General features: G+C 34.8%; 1 protein-coding gene across 3 annotated transcripts in view; it reads right to left on the minus strand.

Annotated features, from left to right (window-relative positions):
* LOC111049497 (lysosomal alpha-mannosidase) overlaps positions 1-23,034 on the minus strand; it is a 53,242-nt gene that overhangs the window by 17,116 nt on the left and 13,092 nt on the right. For all 3 annotated transcript variants that reach the window (XM_039425953.1, XM_039425955.1, XM_039425954.1), the window contains 7 exons: positions 22,507-22,712; positions 21,578-21,714; positions 20,867-21,000; positions 19,899-20,112; positions 18,334-18,533; positions 4,557-4,759; positions 3,278-3,483 (listed from right to left, as the gene is read on the minus strand). In XM_039425953.1, the coding sequence (XP_039281887.1) occupies positions 3,278-3,483; positions 4,557-4,759; positions 18,334-18,533; positions 19,899-20,112; positions 20,867-21,000; positions 21,578-21,714; positions 22,507-22,712 (1,300 nt within the window). The remainder of the gene's footprint in view (positions 1-3,277; positions 3,484-4,556; positions 4,760-18,333; positions 18,534-19,898; positions 20,113-20,866; positions 21,001-21,577; positions 21,715-22,506; positions 22,713-23,034) is intronic.

A 23,034-nucleotide genomic window follows, 5' to 3' on the forward strand; every position in this document is an offset into this window, starting at 1 on the left:
AATTTTCATGTGTATTAGATTGTATTGATAGCCTAATCAAGTTTTTCTTTTTAGTTTATAAGCATTTTAAGATAACAGGTACAGCACAGACATTAACATTGAAATAGTTATCATGTGAATCTCGAAATCAGTAACAAGTGAACGCCATGAAGAGTGTTAAGAACATTTGGGTGATTTTCAACTAGTGTGACATAACTACGCCAATATCTACGCCTAAATCTACGCTGCGGCCTACACCAATAACTACGCCAATGTCAACACCAATATCAACACCAATACTACGCCAAAATCTACGCCGATGACTGTGCTGATGCCAACGCCAATATCTACGCCGATGCCTGCGCCGAAGCCAATATCTGCGCCAATGCTGATGCCAAAATCTGTGCCAATGCTGATGCCTACACTAATACCTACAACAATATCAACACTAATACTACACCAAAATGCCAAAATCAACGCCGATGCCTGTGCTGATATCAATGCCTGCGCCAATGCCAATAGCTACGTCAATGCCTGTGCCAATGCCAAAATCTGCGCCAATGCTGCACCAATGCCAATAGCTACGCCAATGCCTGCGCCAATGCTGATGCCAACACCAAAATCAACGCCAATGCCTGCGCCAATGCCAATAGCTTCGCCAATGCCAAAATCTGTGCCAATGCCAATGCCAATATCAACGCCGATGCCACAGCCGACACCAAAGCATACGCCAATAGCAATGCCAATGCTTATTGCTGACTCTGTATCTCAAACTTCAACACTACTGCATTACCTGGAGGTAATTGCCATCCATGTTCACATTCACAACTTTGAATTCAGAAGAACAGTCACAGTATCATGAAAGAATTGATTCAAAAAATCCTCTCCTAAATTATTCCTGTATGCAGAACTCTAAACCTTGAAAGCTGAAAATATCAAAAAACCAACCTTACCTAAATTAATCCTCACCTAAATTAATCCTGTATGCAGCGTCTATCTCTTTTCCAAAAAAAAACAAATTACATTGTCATTTCAAGCCTGAAATGTACATTGTATAATTACAAATATGATACAAAATTTATGTGACTCTGTATTGAATTTGGAATGCAGCCGTCTACTACAAACATGAAGAAATGCTAACTGAGATGTCACCTGTATCGAGTTTGATATGCATCAGTCGACTACAAGTATCAGCCAACACTATGGCATCAGATCAGCCCAACACTACATGCATCCAGATCAGCCCAACACTTAACGTCATCACATTGGAGTCACACTTAACTGAAAATCATACTGAGTGCCTTAACGGACTGTTTTCAAAAATGTGCATCAATAAAATCAACCGCGTCAATAGTGAAAGAAATGAACATTTTTGATTTATTGAAATTTTATGCGAAAATTAAATGTAACATTCATCAATTCATTTAAAAAAAAATAATAATAATAATTTTTTTTATTCAACATACTAAATTTTTTTTATGCAATAAAAATTAAATTTTCTATCTATTAATTTATGTGCAATTTCAAAAAACTATTCTTTACATATTAAACTTTCTGTTTAGATATTTTTCTTTAAATTATAAAGCTAAATCAAAAGTAATATTGATATTCTATATTTTGAGATATTGTTTGGAAACATATAACAAACGCTATTGATGATTTTTATAATAATTTTCAATATTTTTGGATGACATGTAATGTTTTTCTAGAAAAAATTGTTACTGTTCTCAAATTTAATTTCAACAATTTTCATTAGGGTCAATGTAAATTTTTCTTTAAATTTTCAAACAGTAAAATTTTTTTGTCAAGAGGGGGGTATTTGTAATATTACAATTTTTCTCACATTTGAATCGAATCTTCAATTCGAGATCTATGGAACTTCATAGTAAATGTCAGAGTTATCAATAGACGGACAAATTTTTTGACGGAGAATTTATTATCGTGAATGTTTGTTGCATTGTTCCATAATGTCAACGAGGCAGGGTTAACAAATTACTAAATAAATCGTTTATTTAAATAGAATATATGTATAAAACTTTAAAATAACATTTTCAAAATAAAGTTTTATTGAGAACAGATGTAGAATGTGAATTCTAAACTTATAAGTTATAATTTTTTTGTGACGTGTCTGTAAAAATCGATACTGAATGAGGCGTTGGTTTCGTGACTTGCAACTTGTGTTTTTTCCTGTTCATCCTTCTTCTAAAAAAATGGCTGGCTACAAGTGTTGTCGTGGAGTTTTGCTCTAAATCATTTTCGTTTATTAATGTTTTAAATTGAGTTTTATATAAATTTTTGTGCTGTTTGTATAGTCAAGCCAATAGCCACTGTGTTTCAACTGTAAACTAGATAAGTATTTTAGTTCGTAATAACTCTGAAATAATTAGGCTTAAGATATTTTCTCTTTCTGTATTTTGTGTAAATTCATCTGAAGATTATAAGTTAATTTGCTCTGAAAACTGGATTTCTCATTCATAGGCAATAGATCCATTCACAGTTTATCAAGAATCTATTTTATTGGAGCCGACAACTATTCTTAGGTTGATAGGTGTTAAATGCTATTCCAACCGTTTAAGGAAAAATTGGTAGCACGGCACTATGTGCAGCTACACATATCATATAACGATATCTGCTTACATCAAATTCCATTAAGTTAATAATAAGAATAATACTATCAATATACATTCCTTGAATAATCAAGATTACCCCTTCTAACAAAAATTAAATACATTTCCAACATATTTTGTAGAGACTCTCAATAGCCAATGCAGATACAATATAACTTATTTTATTTTAAACTCATATTACATATATATAGTTCCATAATATGATTTATCACAACAGTTCCAAGTTGATAACGTTGAACCATTCAAGAGATATGACTACTTTTCTATAAAATGTGAAATATTAAATTCAGGAGGAACTGAGGAATTAAAAAACATTTTGCAGCATAATACCATAGAGAAAATAATAGCGTAATATAAGTGTGTAAGTGCATTAGTTGTCTTGTATCAGTTGTCTCTGATAATAGGCCCTACCTACTTTGGCTTTCGCTATTATAGAGAGCCATAACACCATTGTTATAGCCCATTGGTAGAATAAGTTGATATATGGACATATCTAATATCTGGGTTAAATATCTGTATACAGTTTATGCTGAGTTTATCTGGTTGCATACCGTATACACTTGAAAATAAGTTCAACACTGCTGTTGTCATATATAAAAGTTATCACATATAAAAGTTCATCTAATTCAGATGACTTGTTATTTATCTTCTCAAATGAAATTGCAGCTTGCCTGATTTCCAATGATCAAGTTTTTGGCATCCATTTCCCTGGTTGTTTCCATGACGTCATTGCTTGGAGCAACGTAGTATGATTTGAAGCCTAGTGCTGGTATCACTTCAGCTTTGAAAACTAGCTCCATTGTAGAATTGCTGGAGCGCCCTGGTATTTCCACCACCTCCTTTGGTAATGGCACCAGTTGAGCTGGTATCTTCTCACCTGGAATAATACCATGTCCATATTTATTCAATATGATAGTCACCAGGCCAATTTATGCCTAATTGAAATATCAACTTATCAATTGAAAAGGAAATGCAAGAATATAGAATCAAGTATTAATATTTCAATTCTAAACAATAATTTGGCATCATGAATACGGTACATCTATATATATATCTTCCAATATATTGATAAATTAGGTGGCGCATTTTAATGTTTTGTAGCGAAGATGATGCTGGGGTGGATATCTTCTTTATAATAAGAGAGAGTCTGTTTGTGTTTGTTCGTTTCTTCGCATCATGTCAACTTGTGGATTGCATACCGGAAAAACGGGAATGATTTAGATCTCCAAATTTTACACATAGATTCTAAAAATATCAATCTCGTGCGCCTCGAAGCCAAAATTTCAATTTCCCTTTTAGATTTTTCAGAATTAATGTTCAAAATTCATTCATAGGATATGAATAACTATAATTGGAATTTACTTAGACCATATGTGAAAATATAGAACTATAATCTAGAGAGATTACAGATGGTTTGAATTAATAACCAGTCCAATTTTATCAGGTTGGCATCAAGTTGAGGAAGGTTTCTAAAGAAGATTTGAGTTGTCACTTCTATTATGCTAGTACCAAGTTTAAGAATAAATTTATCTATACTATACTATAATAAAAGAACTGGTTTCTCCGTTCAGAATTGAAATAACACTGTAGTGAACTATCTTTTGTTGCTACAAAAGCACCATAAAATCATCCAATCAAATATCTGGTAAACAGGAACTTTAAATATCAAGTACCCTACTAATATTCAGTGCTTCATCGAATTCATTCTTATTACCATTGGGAAAGTGCTGGTGATTTCATGTAACTCACATTCTAAATTCTGAATTCAGAATAAATTACACTGTGTAGAGTAAACTAGCTTCAGATGCTTCAGCATATATACCTACAGAGGTTCCTATATATTATCATGAATCTCTGGAAAACAGGAAATTCAGGTATCAAGTAGCATAATATGTTAATGCCTCAAGGAATTAATTCTTATTAGCATTGAAGGAAGGTGATTTGAATTACCTTCAGGATTGAGGACACTGTAGAGTAGGTCGTTGTAGACAGGCACACGGACATAGTGACTGATGGGGTGGCTGAGGGGATTGTACAGAGTCAGCACAAATGGGAATCTAGACTCGCAGGCTGAGCACTCTGACACGTTCAGATGTAAACAGGGCTCGAACTCAATGTCAAGCTTCGGCTCTCTTGTTTTCTTCAACAGATTCCTATGGAAGAGAAAGAAAAATAATGACGATCGATTATTAAAACTATGATGAAACTCTAATGCCTAGTGCTAATAAACTATTGACCGAACGTAGTGAGGTCTATGTTTTAACTAGAATTTTCTTCTGTCTGTATGTAACGCGATTACGTCCAAACGCGTTGATAGAATTCGATGAGCTTTGGCAGGAATATTCCTCTTTCAACTGCACGTCGGTGTATATATACACAAGGATTTTTGAAATTTTGCATTTCAAGGATAATATGAAAAGAAAAGGAATACCTCCATACTACTGTATATCATCTACTTTGAAGATAGGATTAATCAGACTATAGAATTATTCATAATCAATCAGCTGCCAAGTGGATTATTCATTGCATGCATTACACAGATGTCTGGCCGTGTCTATTTCTATAAGGTAGGGTTTCAATATTTTTTATGAAATATAAATATGCGTGCCCATCAGTAACAATATTCTCACATTTGAAAAACAAATTTAATAGGTGATTGAAAATAAACAAAATAAATGATTAAATGAACTGAATAATGCCGAAGAAATTATAATATTCTTTCTTGATTGAAAAAAATTAATTTCAAAATAGTTGAGAAATATTTTTATCAGATGGAAAAAGATTATCACGGAACTGGATAAATTATCATATGGGATATAAATTCAAACGTGAATTGAGTTTAAATTATGATTCAACTGTTAATTTGATTCAACTGAATCAACTAGAACTGGTGACATCAGATATATTTGTGTATGAGAAAACTGCGTGAGGTCTACTGTTCACAGAACTACTAGTATAAAATTATTTCTCTCATCTTCAAATTCTATTTTGAGGTTGAGTGTTGAAGAGGACTAACTCCACCAATAATAGAGAATATTTTCATCTTCTTCATGTGTTACTCTCTCCATCATATTTTCTCTATGCTTAAGATTGTAAGAGAGGAGTTTTCATAGAGAATATTTTGTAAATTGCAATTCATTGCAGCCAAATGAATGTTAGGGGGGGTTGCCATTTTGAAAATGTATGTACTAGTGACTAGTACTTTTGATTTTTCACTATATAGGTAGTCTATTCATACTGCAGTCATAAATTTGACGATAGAGGTTTTCCTCTTGCTGATTTAAATGTCATCAAGTTCCTATTTTGAAAAATGGATGTATATTATATTGGAATAATATTATGTCTAATCCACATGAATCACATTCCTAACTTATTGAATAAAATCATGGAAAGGAACTTGGAAAATTAGGTCATTTGTCATACGGTACCGTATGAATATGCTGCATCAGGTAGGCTATACCTAGCCTACCTATGTTCTGTTGTATTTTATTTGTACCTATAGGCCTATGTCATGCTGTTGTTTTTTAATATGGTACTGTACTTGTATTGTTGTGTATGAATTCACAACAATAACATTTTGTCTACCTTATTACTATTGACAAAAAAGAATTCCTGCTAATTTCGTCATTCCTGATTCTTTCAAATTCCTCTTTGTTCCAAGATTAAGATTCCATTCTAATCAATAATACTCTATTAATACACATGTAATAAAAATTCAACATTGTGTGATTTGTGCCACTGAATGAAATAATAGTGGACTGTAAGAAATGCTTTTGTAAATAAAAAATGTTAAGATGTATGAATTGTATATTTATTGTACTACTGCACAAATCCAACATGCTAAAAAATGAATGATAATTTATAATAAAACTGGTAGCTGGGAAAGACGCCAAATAAAAGTAAGGTTTAAGTAAAACAGTTCAATAGATTTATTGTATACTTTGAGAAACGTGACATATTGTCTTAAATTTAGGAAATGCCACACAGGGCAGTTGACTGACGAGATACGAATAATTGACTCAATAGTCAGGAGTACAAAACAATAAAAATGACATAATAAAAAATTGAGACAATCAGTTGAAATATGATAAATTGACTCAATAATCATGAGTACAAAACAATAAAAATTACATAGTACAAAATTGAGATTGTCAGTTGATAAATGCTGACTTGAATGTTATAATTTTAGCATTGAGATCGTTCGTCATTCAAATAAAAAAAACAATTGCGACTAATGAATAAGTACAAAACTACTATATATAATGCTCCGTAATGAGCTAGTGCTTAAATTCAAAGAGAAAATAAACTTTCAAATGGCAATAAGTAAAAGAGAAAAGTCAGGTCAATGAGTAATCTCAAAAAGTACAAAAGGTAAAGGTAAACTGCCAAAACAGAACAATTGAAATGTAAATACTAAAGGTAACAAAAAAAACGAATGCTTTCAGGACATATTAAAACCTTTGTAGTTCTGGATAGGTTTTATTAGATACACTAAATAATCATGAGTTGAACGTCAATTGAAAAGCATATATTCAATGTAATTAATAATTTTAAAGACAATATAAAATAGGTAGTACAGTGAAATGAGACACTGTATTCAAGAACGTAATGGACAATGGCCTAGACTAACTTTAAATGATAGATCAATAAGTCTGATATGATCAGATATATCATGATAAGATAAAAGTAAAACATAGGTCTAAGTCATAAAATGTGATCAAATTAAATACACAAACAAAAAGTTAATTGGAAATTGATCGATATTTAAATAAGTCAATATGAAAAATGTTAAGTACAAATACTTGCAATACTTCCAAAAATATTGGTAAAAAGTTGTGTCTACAAATGGGAATCGCGACTTTAGAATAAATAATTCCAAGTAAACCCTGAAAAGGTCAAATAATAATTAAACAAACAAGGCAATTGAACAAATAATGAAAAATGCTGATAATGATTCAAAATTGATACAGAATACTTATCAAATGCATGAAGAGCATGAGATCCAATCTTGAATTGGATGGCAGTACATCGAGACCCCCTCGATGATACCGGACGATGGTGGAGACCTGGATGGACCCACGAAGTGGAGCGGACCAGAGCGAGCTACCGGAGCTGGACTGGACGGCGAACCATGAAGGGCGGCGACTAGGATGACCCGCAGGCAGGACAAGAATCAATCCGAGCGACAGACTCCGGACTGGAATGGTGACGAATCAGGATAGCCAACAGCGATGGCTCAGTGGTGACGACACAGGAACGGCGGCGACACAGCGATGAGTGGGTAATGTCAGGTTAACTATTGTCAGTACAATACGGGCAAGACTGACACAATGACGGTGTGACACAGTTGAGATATGCAACACATAAACTTGAAAGTAACGTAGCTGAAGATTCACTGAATTGAATGAACCGTCCAAAAGTTAGGCACGGTGAATGAAGTGCAAAGTTAATTGAGTTGGCTACGGCCAAAAATCACAACACTGATGCTAAGTGAATGTCTGAATAGACAACCATCCAAATGCTTGGCATGGTGAATGAAATGTAACAAATGTTCGTAGATCACTAAAAGAACTGATTGAAACTGATACACCATCTACGGGGTAGACATGAAAATTGCTAATACTTCGATCTAGCAATGAATGATTAGGTAGCTAGTTGACTAACCTAACAAAAACGGATACAGAGCAGAACGTCTGACTGCACCGTGAAATGATGAGAGTGTGATCTTGGAATGCAAGCAACACACCAGTAATAATGTCCCGCGAGACCAGAATTACTTCAATGAAACGAATGAATGCGAAATTGGGCCTCAAGCCCTACCACAAAATGCCTACCGCAAATGAATGTTCAGTTCAATCATATAACTTGTTGCTGAATGTTGAATGTTCTGGAAACTTGATTTTCATAATCAGTAATATAAAAATGATTTGAGTTCTCACACTGAGAAGTGAATAAAGTTAAATTGAAGATAAAAATTCGAAGCACTCGTGACGAATGAAACGTGTTGGAACATACCAAATACTGATGATTGAAGATATTTCACAAACTAACGAACCGAAATTACTGAAACTTTATCAAAGCACTGGAAGAAACATTCTACGTTGAATAAACATGAATTTAAAACTTGAGAATTGAAAATTTTGAATTGAAAGTGACGAAAATTGAAGAACGGAAAAAAGCTGATGTGAACTGTTACGCCATTGCTGTGTGTAGAAGGAAACAGGAAAAAGTGCATGCACGAATGCGTTGTAAGAAACCACGCATAGCCACGTCGATGGAAAAGATATGCGTAAAAAACGTCTAGACACGGTAGGAAATACTCCAAAATAATATTAAATAATACCAAAATGTACAATAAAATTAATGTACAAATGTAGCATGACAAAAAACTGATGTAATCCGTGAACTGCAGAAAACACAGTGAAAGTGGACCGATGACAAAGTGACTTGCGCACTAACGCGACAAGTTGGGACAAGAACACAATGCATAGTGCGAAATCTGACATAAACCTGGCCCCCTTGAGGCCTGCAGGGTCTCAAAAGAGAGACATACGAGAGAACAAAAAAGAAACGGAGATTATGTCGGATGAGCAATGCTGAATTAATCAGAAAATTCCTCGTCGAGTGGAAGCGGTGCAATGCTAGAAATAGCCCGCTTGAAAGTGCCTGATGCGGTGCGAACGGTGACCACCTCTACGTGAACTGCGCGCGTTACCATGCAAATAAACAAAGCAAGGTAAGCCTTGGAGAAATTGCGCGACTTTGAGCCACCAAGACGAATTGAAAGAGGACCTGCGTAGTCAACTCCACAATTATAAAATGGAAAATCCGGTTGTACACGAACTGCGGGAAGATGCCCCATGATTTGCTCGGAACGAAACGTAGAGAAACGAAAACACATTTTGCAACCCTTTATTACACTCTTGATGATGTGACGGGTGGATGGTATCCAAAAACGTTGTCGAATACTGGCCATAGTGACCTGAACGCCAGCATGTTGAAGACGTCTATGAAATGAGACAATGAGCGCACGCGTGAACCTATGTTTAGCTGGCAATAAGATTTGATGTTTATAGTCGAATGGAATATCTGCCTCCCGAAGACGACCACCTACTCTCAGAAGATTGTCAGTATGAATAAATGGAGAGAGTGACTTGATAGAACTATTGGAGGGCAGCTCCTTACCCTGACGCAAAGATTTCAAATCGTCGGCAAAAACATCTGATTGAATGTCTTGAATGATGCGCAATTCAGCAGCTTGAATTTCCTGAACCGACAGTTCAACAGATTGCTGAGATGCTGGTTCACGGCAATGCTTCAAATTATGAATGAAACGAAGAATGTAAGCAGCAATGCGAACTAATTTGTGATATGATGAAATTTTTGACGATAAATCTGAAAACAATGAAGTTGTTGAACAAGTGACAAGCGAGATTTTAGGCTGTGAAATGATTACATTCGATGAAATCTCCTTCCAGGTTGAGGGTGAATTTGCTAACCATGATGGTCCATTCCACCACAACTTACTAGAAACCAAAATGTTAGGTGAGCAACCCCTAGAAACCAGGTCGGCAGGATTGTCTGCTGTGCGTACATGATTCCAATGGAAATTAGAAGTGGTGTTTTGAATCTCTGAGATTCTGGTTGAAACGAAAATATCAGAACGATTTGGCATGACCTTCAGCCAATCACACACAATTTTGAGTTGGTCCATAAATAGACTCCTGAAAAAACAAGTTTTGCAGCGCTGATTACTTGTTGACTAGACGTGATGCTAATAGAGCGGCTTGTAATTCTAACCGTGGGATTGTTAACAATGGGTTGAGAGACGCCAACTTCGATTTTGAGGTGAGTAATTGAGTCTTGACTCCAGTTGGTGATTCACTGCGTATGTATAGACAAGCACCATATGCGGCGATACTGGCATCGCAGAACGCATGTAATTCCAAAGAGGCATCAACATCATGAGGTAAGACACAGCGTGGAATTGAAATGTTGGAAATACTTGGTAATTGATGTAGAATTGCTAACCATTCCTCCAATAAATCCTGAGGAAGTTTCTGATCCCAGTCAATTTTTAATAACCAGAGTTTTTGAAATAAAATTTTTGGTAGGATGACAACCGGAGAGATTAGCCCAAGCGGATCAAAAATGCTGGATATGCAAGAGAGAAATTCCCTTTTTGTGAATGATTTTTTGGGTAAAACTTCTGAAACACTAGATGAAATGAGGAGAACATCCGAAGTGGCATTCCAAATGAGGCCTAGAGCCTTGACAACGCTATCATTAGAATCGGATAGAGGTTTTGACGAAACTGTCTCAATCAAATGTGACGGAATAGTAGATAATAATTCACTAGAATTAGAAAGCCACTTTCTAAGCTCAAAACCACCTCCCTGCAGTGTAGCAATCAGCTGTTGAACCAGAGGAATAGCTTCTTCAAGAGATGAACACCCTGAAATAAGATCATCAACGTAAAAGCCATTTTTGATAGTGATGGAAACTGGTGAATCTGGTTGACAGTCTATATCAGCAAGATGATTGAGTGTACGTGTTGCTAAAAAGGCAGCAGGTGCAGTTCCATAGCTGACAGTATTCAGAACGAATTCCTGAATAGGTTGGTTGATGTCTGCTCGCCAAAAAATACGTTGGAAGTTACGATCATCAGGATGCAGCAAAATCTGACGATACATTTTAGTCACATCTGAAATAAATGCTATTCGATGCGTACGAAATCGCAAAACAATGTCAAAAAGTTCAGGTTGAACTGTATAACCTATATGCAGTACTTCATTGAGAGAAACGCCGGTATTAGATTTTGCCGATGCATCAAATACTACTCGAAGTTTGGTAGTTGTAGAATCAGGCTTGAAGACTGGGTGATGCGGAATGTGGAAACATTTGTCAAATGGTTGCGAGGGTGGAACTGGAGACATGTGTCCCAATGATTGATACTCATCCATGAATGCTGTATACTGCTCCTTCAATTCAGGATTAGCAGCCAATCTTTTTTCCAGTGAATGGAAACGGTTAAGAGCTTGGAAACGAGATTGACCTAGAGTGTGAAATGACTCTTTTTTGGGAAGAGCCACAGAAAATCTGCCGTCTGAGGCACGCTCGACATTGGCAAGATAATGCTGTTCAATCTTTCGGTGCTCAGCTGTTAGATTGTCCTTAGGAAGAACTTCTTCAAGCCTCCAAAATTTTTCCATCTGATTGGAAATCTCACAAGAAGAAATGAAGTTGGAATGAACAGAAGGTTCTATCTGAGATGAATGCGTGGACAAGACAGCACCCCAAACCACCCAACCTAGTTTGGTGCCTTGCAAAATGCAGTCAGATGAAATTTGAATTTGACCGAATGTCAATATGGAAGCATAGACTGAAACGCTCAAAAGAAGATCGATTCCCTGAGAAAGGTGAAAAGCAGGATCAGCAAGCTGAATGTGAGTGGGCAAACTAAGTTTTGAAATATCAATTCCTACTGGTGGAAGACTGGGTGTAATTTTGTCGGCAATAATGCAAGAGACCTTTCTAGACCATGTGCGATCAGAAGAAAACACTTCCACAGATGCGGAATACATCGGTGCTGTATTGATGCCAGAAACTGTATGTATAGTATTGTTATGACAAGTTGAAACTAAAGACAACCGTGAAGCAAGATGTTTGGAAATGAAACAGGTGTCACTACCTGTGTCCAACAACGTGCGACACAAAATAGGTTGACCAACCTTATCATAGACTACTACCTCTGCAGTAGGCATGATGGATACTGTTGAATTTTTGTTGCCATCATATGTGTGACTGGAGTTACTAACTACTTGACCAGCGGCTGGAATCGGCGACCTAGCAGATGACTCTACAGTGAATTCAATGACTGTTTAGAAGTAGATGCGACAACTGATGATGAAGCGAGCGGCGACGTGCGGAGGTTGACTGCCGGCTGTGAACCACAACTGCAGCTGTGAAGATGTGCTGAACGACTGCTGTTGGAGGAAATTGTAGTATTCCTTAATTGAACACTGTTGGCATTTGCTGTAGCCTTAGAGCCAGATGACGTAAATTGAAATGATGCACCGTGCAAAATGGAATGATGTGCCTTGCCACACTGCTTACATGCACCAAAGCATTGGTGTCCTGTTGAAAATGGGCGGAGACAATTGAAGCACAAGTGCTTTTTGCGTACTGCGTCAACACGAGCTTGTGGCTGTAGATTTGACAGCTGAGAACAAGTGAAGACAGAATGTGCTGAGTTGTTACAATACAAGCAAGCATTGGGACGTTGAAATACCGAATTGGGTGTAGCAGTACTGCGACTGTTGTTGAATGATGAATTGGATGTTCCAATACTACGATTGTTAGAGTTGAAAGAAAGAGCTGCCGATCTGCTGGGCTGCTGCTGGTTAGCCCTAGGATTGACCTGAGCTGAGTGATTCAAATTAAGTGACACAGCTTGTGACACTTTATGTTGGGACTCCATAAAGTTCCAGAGATTGTCAATAGAAACATCATCCATAGTAGAGTTGTATCGCTCCCAATCACGTAGGGTAGCAATATCAAAACGAGACACAGTGACATACATGAACAGAAGGTCTTTAACATCTATACCTAAATCAAGTGCTTCTAAAGCAAAAATGTTTGTTTTTGATGGTCAATAAGACTGCGCCAAGATTGTGCTGATTTTGAATTGAGTTGCGGTGGGTTCAAGATTGCCGAAACATGTCGATCAGCAATAAGTATTGGATTGTCGTACCTGGTTTTCAACAAATTCCAAGCTAAAGTGAAATCACCTGGTGGTGCATTGGCGATTCTATTCAACGCTTCGCCGGATAATACCTGTTTGAGATATTGAAACTTTGCACTGTTATCAACTGAATCATTATCAACTATAATACTAGTAAATGCAGAACGAAAATTCAACCAATTTTCAAAATCACCATTAAAACGAGGTAATGGTATTTCTGGTAATTTGAAACCTTGTGAAAATTGAATAGGTCGTGGAGTGGGGGCATGCACTAATGCAGGTTCAACGAGAACCCTATTGGCCTCTTCAAAGGCTGCCAGATTGGCCTTGATTCTAGAAGTAATGTTAATAAAATTTTTTGAAATTTCATAATGAATAGTTTTGTCTCCATTGGGATCCCCTTCGTCTAAGCTATCCTTGATATTAACATAGGCATGTCGAAGGGTATCAATTTCCTCTTTGACAGTGATTAATTCATGATATTCTAGCTGATTTCTAGGCGTTTCAAAATTAAACTGATCAATGAGCCACTGTAGGTGATCAAACAGATTTTTTCTCTTTGCTATTAGCGCCGAGATATCAGTTGGAAGAACTTCAGTAGCCATGATTACAAAGATTACTACAACTTAAAATTAGAATACTTGCGACCCTAAAATGCTGCCAACTGTAGTTGTGCGTGTGCCCACGTTTAAAGCGCAAACGTTTGCAAGAAGATGTGTCACCAAGGCTTGTATGGAGAGCCAAATGAACTGAGTGATGTGACACCAAGCAAGTGATAATGGTGGCGCTCGAGCAACTTGTGCACAGGATGCAGTATGGCAGCTTACAATGATTCAGGTCTTGAGAGACTGGTACCAACACGAGCGCAGCGTGCTTGTCTGGGGTCCAGTTAACCTTGAAATGAATGAGAATCTATTAATACAAACAATGCTAATACAATAGTTAATGTCAAAAATTGGACCCTAAACTAAGGCGTCAATGTAAAAGATCAGGATGATTTTTTTTTTTTTTACAAATTTAAAAAAGTTTGAGTTGACCAGGGGTCATTAGATAATGAGTTGTCCCAGGTCACTGGCCTTGATCTGGCCGAAGGAGGACCATTTTAACATGTGTGATTTGTGCCACTGAATGAAATAATAGTGGACTGTAAGAAATGCTTTTGTAAATAAAAAATGTTAAGATGTATGAATTGTATATTTATTGTACTACTGCACAAATCCAACATGCTAAAAAATGAATGATAATTTATAATAAAACTGGTAGCTGGGAAAGACGCCAAATAAAAGTAAGGTTTAAGTAAAACAGTTCAATAGATTTATTGTATACTTTGAGAAACGTGACATATTGTCTTAAATTTAGGAAATGCCACACAGGGCAGTTGACTGACGAGATACGAATAATTGACTCAATAGTCAGGAGTACAAAACAATAAAAATGACATAATAAAAAATTGAGACAATCAGTTGAAATATGATAAATTGACTCAATAATCATGAGTACAAAACAATAAAAATTACATAGTACAAAATTGAGATTGTCAGTTGATAAATGCTGACTTGAATGTTATAATTTTAGCATTGAGATCGTTCGTCATTCAAATAAAAAAACAATTTGCGACTAATGAATAAGTACAAAACTACTATATATAATGCTCCGTAATGAGCTAGTGCTTAAATTCAAAGAGAAAATAAACTTTCAAATGGCAATAAGTAAAAGAGAAAAGTCAGGTCAATGAGTAATCTCAAAAAGTACAAAAGGTAAAGGTAAACTGCCAAAACAGAACAATTGAAATGTAAATACTAAAGGTAACAAAAAAAACGAATGCTTTCAGGACATATTAAAACCTTTGTAGTTCTGGATAGGTTTTATTAGATACACTAAATAATCATGAGTTGAACGTCAATTGAAAAGCATATATTCAATGTAATTAATAATTTTAAAGACAATATAAAATAGGTAGTACAGTGAAATGAGACACTGTATTCAAGAACGTAATGGACAATGGCCTAGACTAACTTTAAATGATAGATCAATAAGTCTGATATGATCAGATATATCATGATAAGATAAAAGTAAAACATAGGTCATAAGTCATAAAATGTGATCAAATTAAATACACAAACAAAAAGTTAATTGGAAATTGATCGATATTTAAATAAGTCAATATGAAAAATGTAAAGTACAAATACTTGCAATACTTCCAAAAATATTGGTAAAAAGTTGTGTCTACAAATGGGAATCGCGACTTTAGAATAAATAATTCCAAGTAAACCCTGAAAAGGTCAAATAATAATTAAACAAACAAGGCAATTGAACAAATAATGAAAAATGCTGATAATGATTCAAAATTGATACAGAATACTTATCAAATGCATGAAGAGCATGAGATCCAATCTTGAATTGGATGGGCAGTACATCGAGACCCCCTCGATGATACCGGACGATGGTGGAGACCTGGATGGACCCACGAAGTGGAGCGGACCAGAGCGAGCTACCGGAGCTGGACTGGACGGCGAACCATGAAGGGCGGCGACTAGGATGACCCGCAGGCAGGACAAGAATCAATCCGAGCGACAGACTCCGGACTGGAATGGTGACGAATCAGGATAGCCAACAGCGATGGCTCAGTGGTGACGACACAGGAACGGCGGCGACACAGCGATGAGTGGGTAATGTCAGGTTAACTATTGTCAGTACAATACGGGCAAGACTGACACAATGACGGTGTGACACAGTTGAGATATGCAACACATAAACTTGAAAGTAACGTAGCTGAAGATTCACTGAATTGAATGAACCGTCCAAAAGTTAGGCACGGTGAATGAAGTGCAAAGTTAATTGAGTTGGCTACGGCCAAAAATCACAACACTGATGCTAAGTGAATGTCTGAATAGACAACCATCCAAATGCTTGGCATGGTGAATGAAATGTAACAAATGTTCGTAGATCACTAAAAGAACTGATTGAAACTGATACACCATCTACGGGGTAGACATGAAAATTGCTAATACTTCGATCTAGCAATGAATGATTAGGTAGCTAGTTGACTAACCTAACAAAAACGGATACAGAGCAGAACGTCTGACTGCACCGTGAAATGATGAGAGTGTGATCTTGGAATGCAAGCAACACACCAGTAATAATGTCCCGCGAGACCAGAATTACTTCAATGAAACGAATGAATGCGAAATTGGGCCTCAAGCCCTACCACAAAATGCCTACCGCAAATGAATGTTCAGTTCAATCATATAACTTGTTGCTGAATGTTGAATGTTCTGGAAACTTGATTTTCATAATCAGTAATATAAAAATGATTTGAGTTCTCACACTGAGAAGTGAATAAAGTTAAATTGAAGATAAAAATTCGAAGCACTCGTGACGAATGAAACGTGTTGGAACATACCAAATACTGATGATTGAAGATATTTCACAAACTAACGAACCGAAATTACTGAAACTTTATCAAAGCACTGGAAGAAACATTCTACGTTGAATAAACATGAATTTAAAACTTGAGAATTGAAAATTTTGAATTGAAAGTGACGAAAATTGAAGAACGGAAAAAAGCTGATGTGAACTGTTACGCCATTGCTGTGTGTAGAAGGAAACAGGAAAAAGTGCATGCACGAATGCGTTGTAAGAAACCACGCATAGCCACGTCGATGGAAAAGATATGCGTAAAAAACGTCTAGACACGGTAGGAAATACTCCAAAATAATATTAAATAATACCAAAATGTACAATAAAATTAATGTACAAATGTAGCATGACAAAAAACTGATGTAATCCGTGAACTGCAGAAAACACAGTGAAAGTGGACCGATGACAAAGTGACTTGCGCACTAACGCGACAAGTTGGGACAAGAACACAATGCATAGTGCGAAATCTGACAACCATATAACATTGAAGTTGAATTCGAATTGAAGAAACAGTATAATATAACGATGTAAGATATTATCTAACGTATTTGTCTTCCAGCAATAATATATGCCAGAGTTTCATAAAGTTCGAATAATCATGTGTTCTATTTCTAGAGAAAAAAATTAACAATGAAATTATTATTGTCTGAGTCATCATAGTTAACAATTATTGCAGATGCTCAAAAGCTAGGAAATTATTTACTCAAGTGTTTATGAAATAGTGTACGGTGTGCTGTTCCTTGTGTACCTGTATTGTAAGAGATGGGTTCAGTCTCAAACACTTTAATCTGAAATATTCTAAGCAAAATCAGAGTATCCAGTTGTCTATACTATATTACGAAGTTGTTAAATTTCAGCTACGAGATCAGATAATAATTATTAATTTTCATATCAAATATGACCAATGTGATACGGTACTGTACCGTATATTAGTAATAATCGAATACCGTAATAATAATTCAATGTTATCATCACTAATGAATGATAAAGAAACATTAACAAAATACTGACAATTTACATATTTTAAGCTGGACAGTGAACAATACTAATTTAAAACTAATATTAGATCTGAATTTACAATCATCTAGATCTAATCTTCTTAAAGCCTTAAAAATTTGAATCTATCCTTAGGCCTATCTGTAGGTTCAACTTGAATGCCTCACTCAAATCTAAACCTAGAAAATCGTATCAATAATCCTATGTTTAATCCAAATTTAATGAACTATTAGATTGAATTACACAACTTGGTAATTACTCTAATATGAATTAAAATTGATTCATACTTGAATAATATATACAGAGGCCTACATATATAGAACAAAATTATTATCGAAACTATTTAGACTGTTGTCCCCAATTAAATCTAATCTGCTGTCTGCTGGTTGTCTTAACATTATCTGAATCTTTACCTAAATCTAAATTTATTAACATGGTTGAGTATGTAACAATTGAACAATCCCGCCCAAATTAATCATTAATTATTAGAATAATAGCGGAGTCATCACACAGGCCACCGAATTGAACTCTTGGACTGGTGAGCTGAGTGTGATTATTTATACTCACTTGATGATACCATCCATGACCGGTTTCGAGTGGTCTATGGTGACCGCCAGGCGCTTGACGTTGGCTTTGACCACGTGTTGCATGGATGTGCCAGTGATGGTATCATGGTGGTTCGCCATGCCAACCTCGGCCCGAAATAGATCTAGGGGACCCTCCTCTTCCTCCGAATAATCGGTCATAGCGCATAGTTGTTTTATAGACTGCGGAAAATTTCATTTCTAATTCAGTAACACTTTGTTTCTCTTATTTGTTCTGTAGTATAAACAGCAATTCTATTTTTCCAATTTAAGATGATTAGGTATGTGATTCATTATGCACTAAAGAATGATAATAAGTGAATTCAGTGGAAATATTTATAAAAGTGAAACATATAGGCCCTTTTTATTAATGAATATTGTTATTGAATGAAACCACAATATAAATGTACCCTATGATGTAACATTTACTGGTAATGCTTTTATTTCATTTCAAATGAAGCTCATTTCTCATGGATTTTATTAGTGTTAATTATTTTACTGAAAAATCAATATTCTTCAATTATTGGAAACATTGAATATAATTACTAAAACACCAATCTCCAAAAAGTATGAGTTTGATATAATTTGAACTTGATGGAATTTTATTCGGGTTATTATTTTACTTACCGTAACACTAATATTCTTTAATAATTAAAAACATTGAATATTAGCATTAGGTACTGAAACGTCAATCTACAAAAATTGACGAATTTGATATTGTTGAACTTGATAGAATTCTATTTGGGTATCCTATTACTCAAATTTGAATTCAAATACATCCTATTTAACACATTGATTATAACAAAATATAAGTTTATATAAAAAAGTTGTCAACAAATTTTTTACAGATCTTTATGATGTAATATGATGACTTGAGTTTTCCAATCAAGAAACATGAAGTTGGTTTTATTGGGAAAATAGAGGAAAGAGAATAGATCAAAATAAAGCTCTGATCTGAATAACAATGAAAATTATATTGAATACTGGAAATAGTAGAATACCATAAGCCATACCAGTTTAATTAATGCTTATAATGTAATCCTCAACCCTCAAACTATCTACCTCAATGTTGATATAACTAAATTAAAACCCAGATTAGTGTAAGAGAATAAGGTTTGAATGTCAATAATTAACATTGGTGTGTAGTCTACAATTGAATCAACTTTATTATAGCCAGCTATATTATCACCAAAGCATTTTATTCATACATAGGCGTAAAAGTATTTGAAACATACAACAGTTCATTTAGTATTGTAATACTAAGTTATAATGGATTTGAATGAATTCCGAATTCCGTTGTAGGCTATATTATATAATAATTCAACTTTTTATCAGACTTGCTTGAGGAAATTTAATGTGAGAATCCCGCAGCAAAATGAATTGACACTAAATATTTCACAAGAGGGAACAACGCATTTAAAATAATTTATTTATCTAAATTTGCTTGAGAGAATGATTAGGTATATTTCAAGATTTGCTGGAGAAAAATAATTTATTATTTTTAAAATAAAAAATCAAGACGAGACATAGAATATAATATTATTGTACCTGTAATAAATTGTTGGCAAACCGTATAAAATACTTCAAACTCGGTCGAGTTGTGAAATAGCCAGTCCAAGTTGACCTTTCATCACTTCTATAAGGGAAAAAATCGTCACTTTTTGTAGTGAGATTTAAATTAGCGTCATTCACCGATTTTATGTAGCAGGACGGCGTCGAGTAGAAAATGTGAGTTTTTGATGAATCATCAGAATTTATGTACCTGAAAAATAAGCGAATAAGTATATTTATAATACAATAGGATAGGATACAATAGTTAATAGAATCAGGTAATCAGATTAAAGAATACAAAATTATGCAGAGTGATTGAAAACTCCCACAACCCAAACCTTTTAAATAAATCATTATTTTGGGTTGCTTTAATTTTTCGATTACTCAGTTATTTTCATGCTGGATTCATTTCCACCCCCAAGCTATACGATATTGATTTATAAGATGTGATAAATAATTAATTTTTGGTAGAGATGAACATATGATAACTGATAAGAGAGTAGAAATGTAATAAGGTTTAAAAATGAGGAATAAAAATGGGTAGAGCAAGCAAAATCAATTTTAATGAATAGAATGATAATCAATTGAATAAGAGATGAAAACTGGTGAGTTGAATAGAATAATGAGCTTTAAGAAATAACTTTTTGAAGTAACAATGGGACTGAAATGTGAATGTGATATTATTTGTTATTTAAGTCGATTTGCAAATTTAGTATTTTGGGTTAACTATAACGGATAGTGAATGAGCAGAGATAAACAAAATTGAATGCATAAAAACTATAGAACTGTTCATCAATATATCAAGAGGAGTAAGTTACCTGAATCAATTTTTGTCGTTTAACAGGCAATAATATCATATTCTTATACATACTTGGGCCTATTGATATGGGCTAGGAAACAGCAAAGCTTTAAACATTTATCAAAATTGATACCGTATTAGAATCCATAATAATAAGTTTACTTACTTGATCAATTTGTCGATATTTTTGAACCAACTAATCGCATTATTATAGGTGAAGTCGTCACCAAACGTTAGATAGACATTATTACTTTGAAAGAAATTTTTCCTAAACTTGGCCTCAGTAATAATCCTCTCAGCCTGTAAACCATTACAAAATTATAGATTCATAGAAAAAATGTTTAATGAAAATACTGAATTCTATAGAAAAAATCTGAAATTAATAGAGAAAAGCAGATGTAGACTACACATCATCTAATCACGAGTAGCCCACATCAAATAAAAGTCCATTGGTTATTGGCCTTAAACATCTTTCTGAAATACTTTCTTAATGCTATATAGGTATCTCGTCATGCAAAATTTACCCAAATTCTTGTTCCACGGTTTTGTCAAGCTCAAAATCGTTCATAAATAGAGATCAAATCTGTTTGATACTTTACAATTGAAATTGAAATCGATTCATTTTTCTTGTTCGTTTACAGAATACAATATTAATTGTGAAGAAGGCTCCTCATATGGGCAAATGCCTGTGAGTGAGGAGCGAGTTCCAAATACAATTGAGTATTCATTTAGTCAGTATACAATAATTGACTATTAAAAGAGTAGTATGCATTCTCTAAGAAAGTGAGTATTTTCTTGTAAAATCTTACACAAGTCTTTTAGTGTAGGCTTCTCCTATTAAGAAAACTTTGCTTTTTATTAAAAAACTAAAACTGACCTTCTTATCCACATTGTATTCTGAACTATTTTTATTGTCAACTATAGCTTCGTTCTGCCTCATGCTTTCGAAATTGAATCCAGTTATGGCACTATAGTGATTGTACATAACATTTGTGAAAATGTCCGACATTTCTCCTGGAACAGCAAACAATAAATTCAACAATGACTACAATAATCATTACTACGTAAGAATACAAGTGAAGAAAATATATGAAATTATATAACTTAAGAGAATGTATTGAAGTGATGGGATGAAAATAAAATGAAAATATTTTTATTGAATGAAGATAGAATAATAGAGTTTGGATAATGGTCGATGTCCAAAGCGTTTCCTTTTATTATGTGATAGGTATGCCTACGTATAATATAATATCAATTTTGTACAATATAAATAGCAATTCCACAACAGGTGTGCCAACAGGGGGGGGGGGCTTTGGACTTCGTCCTTGAAATTCTTTTGGTAAAAGCTAACCAAATTTTTCCTAAATTTTCTCCTATCCACAGAATATGAATTAACCTATTATTCTTAGATAAAGCCGGTTGTGAAGTTTTAAAGTAGACCTGAATATATCTACAAATATAGTTGAGGTGGATTCAACCGTGTTGTTTGAGATTGAAAACTTGCAGGCTGCTTACTCTCAATTTGGATGAAATATTATTTTTTGATTAAAACCAACTTCTCTGTAATTACTATCACCATATTACTATTTTATCATTACTCCGACACAGGAGAAATACAATGAATTTTAATTAATTCAAGTTAAATTCGAACTATCTCGCCTCACAAACTCGGCCGTGCTATTCTTCTGTCTGATTAACCTCTCGTTGATAAGACTGACATTCGTTGCGTCATAATAATATAAAATAATTAACTATAATAAAGTAAAATAAAACTGAGTGAAAAATTTAAATTGTGAAAAATATTACCCAGGTTAGGGCTACCCCGCCAAATGAATTCGGCCGTTTTATTCTTGTGTCTGATTGTTTTTTCGTTGAAATCGACACGATTGACGAACGTGCCATCGAATCCGAACTGGGCGAACAGTGATGCCTGTTCGCGTGACGCACCGAACGGGTCGATCTGCCAGCCCACCTTTGGCCGACCATGTTCGCCGAACAATTCGTTCAGTTTTCTGCAACCGAAAACCAGATAACAAATTCATATTTTATCATTTCAAAACAAAATCTTATGAGTATGAACATACCGTACAAGTGATTTTGGAAGCCCGTCTTAATACAGGCCTCGACAAGACCTGTATTATCTCTTGAAATAGTAACTGTATACAAGACTATCTCTGATCTTTGTGTAGGGGGAAACTATGAATACACAAAAATAAAAAACATTCAGAACCCCTCGCTTCTGCAATTCTCTTTGTACAAGACAAAGATAACTCTTTCTTCGTGTACGCGGTAGGTGGAAATAATACCACCAATAAAGCAATACCACCAATAAAG

This window comes from Nilaparvata lugens, chromosome 4 (genome assembly GCF_014356525.2).
Source record: "Nilaparvata lugens isolate BPH chromosome 4, ASM1435652v1, whole genome shotgun sequence".
Lineage (NCBI taxonomy): Eukaryota > Metazoa > Arthropoda > Insecta > Hemiptera > Delphacidae > Nilaparvata > Nilaparvata lugens.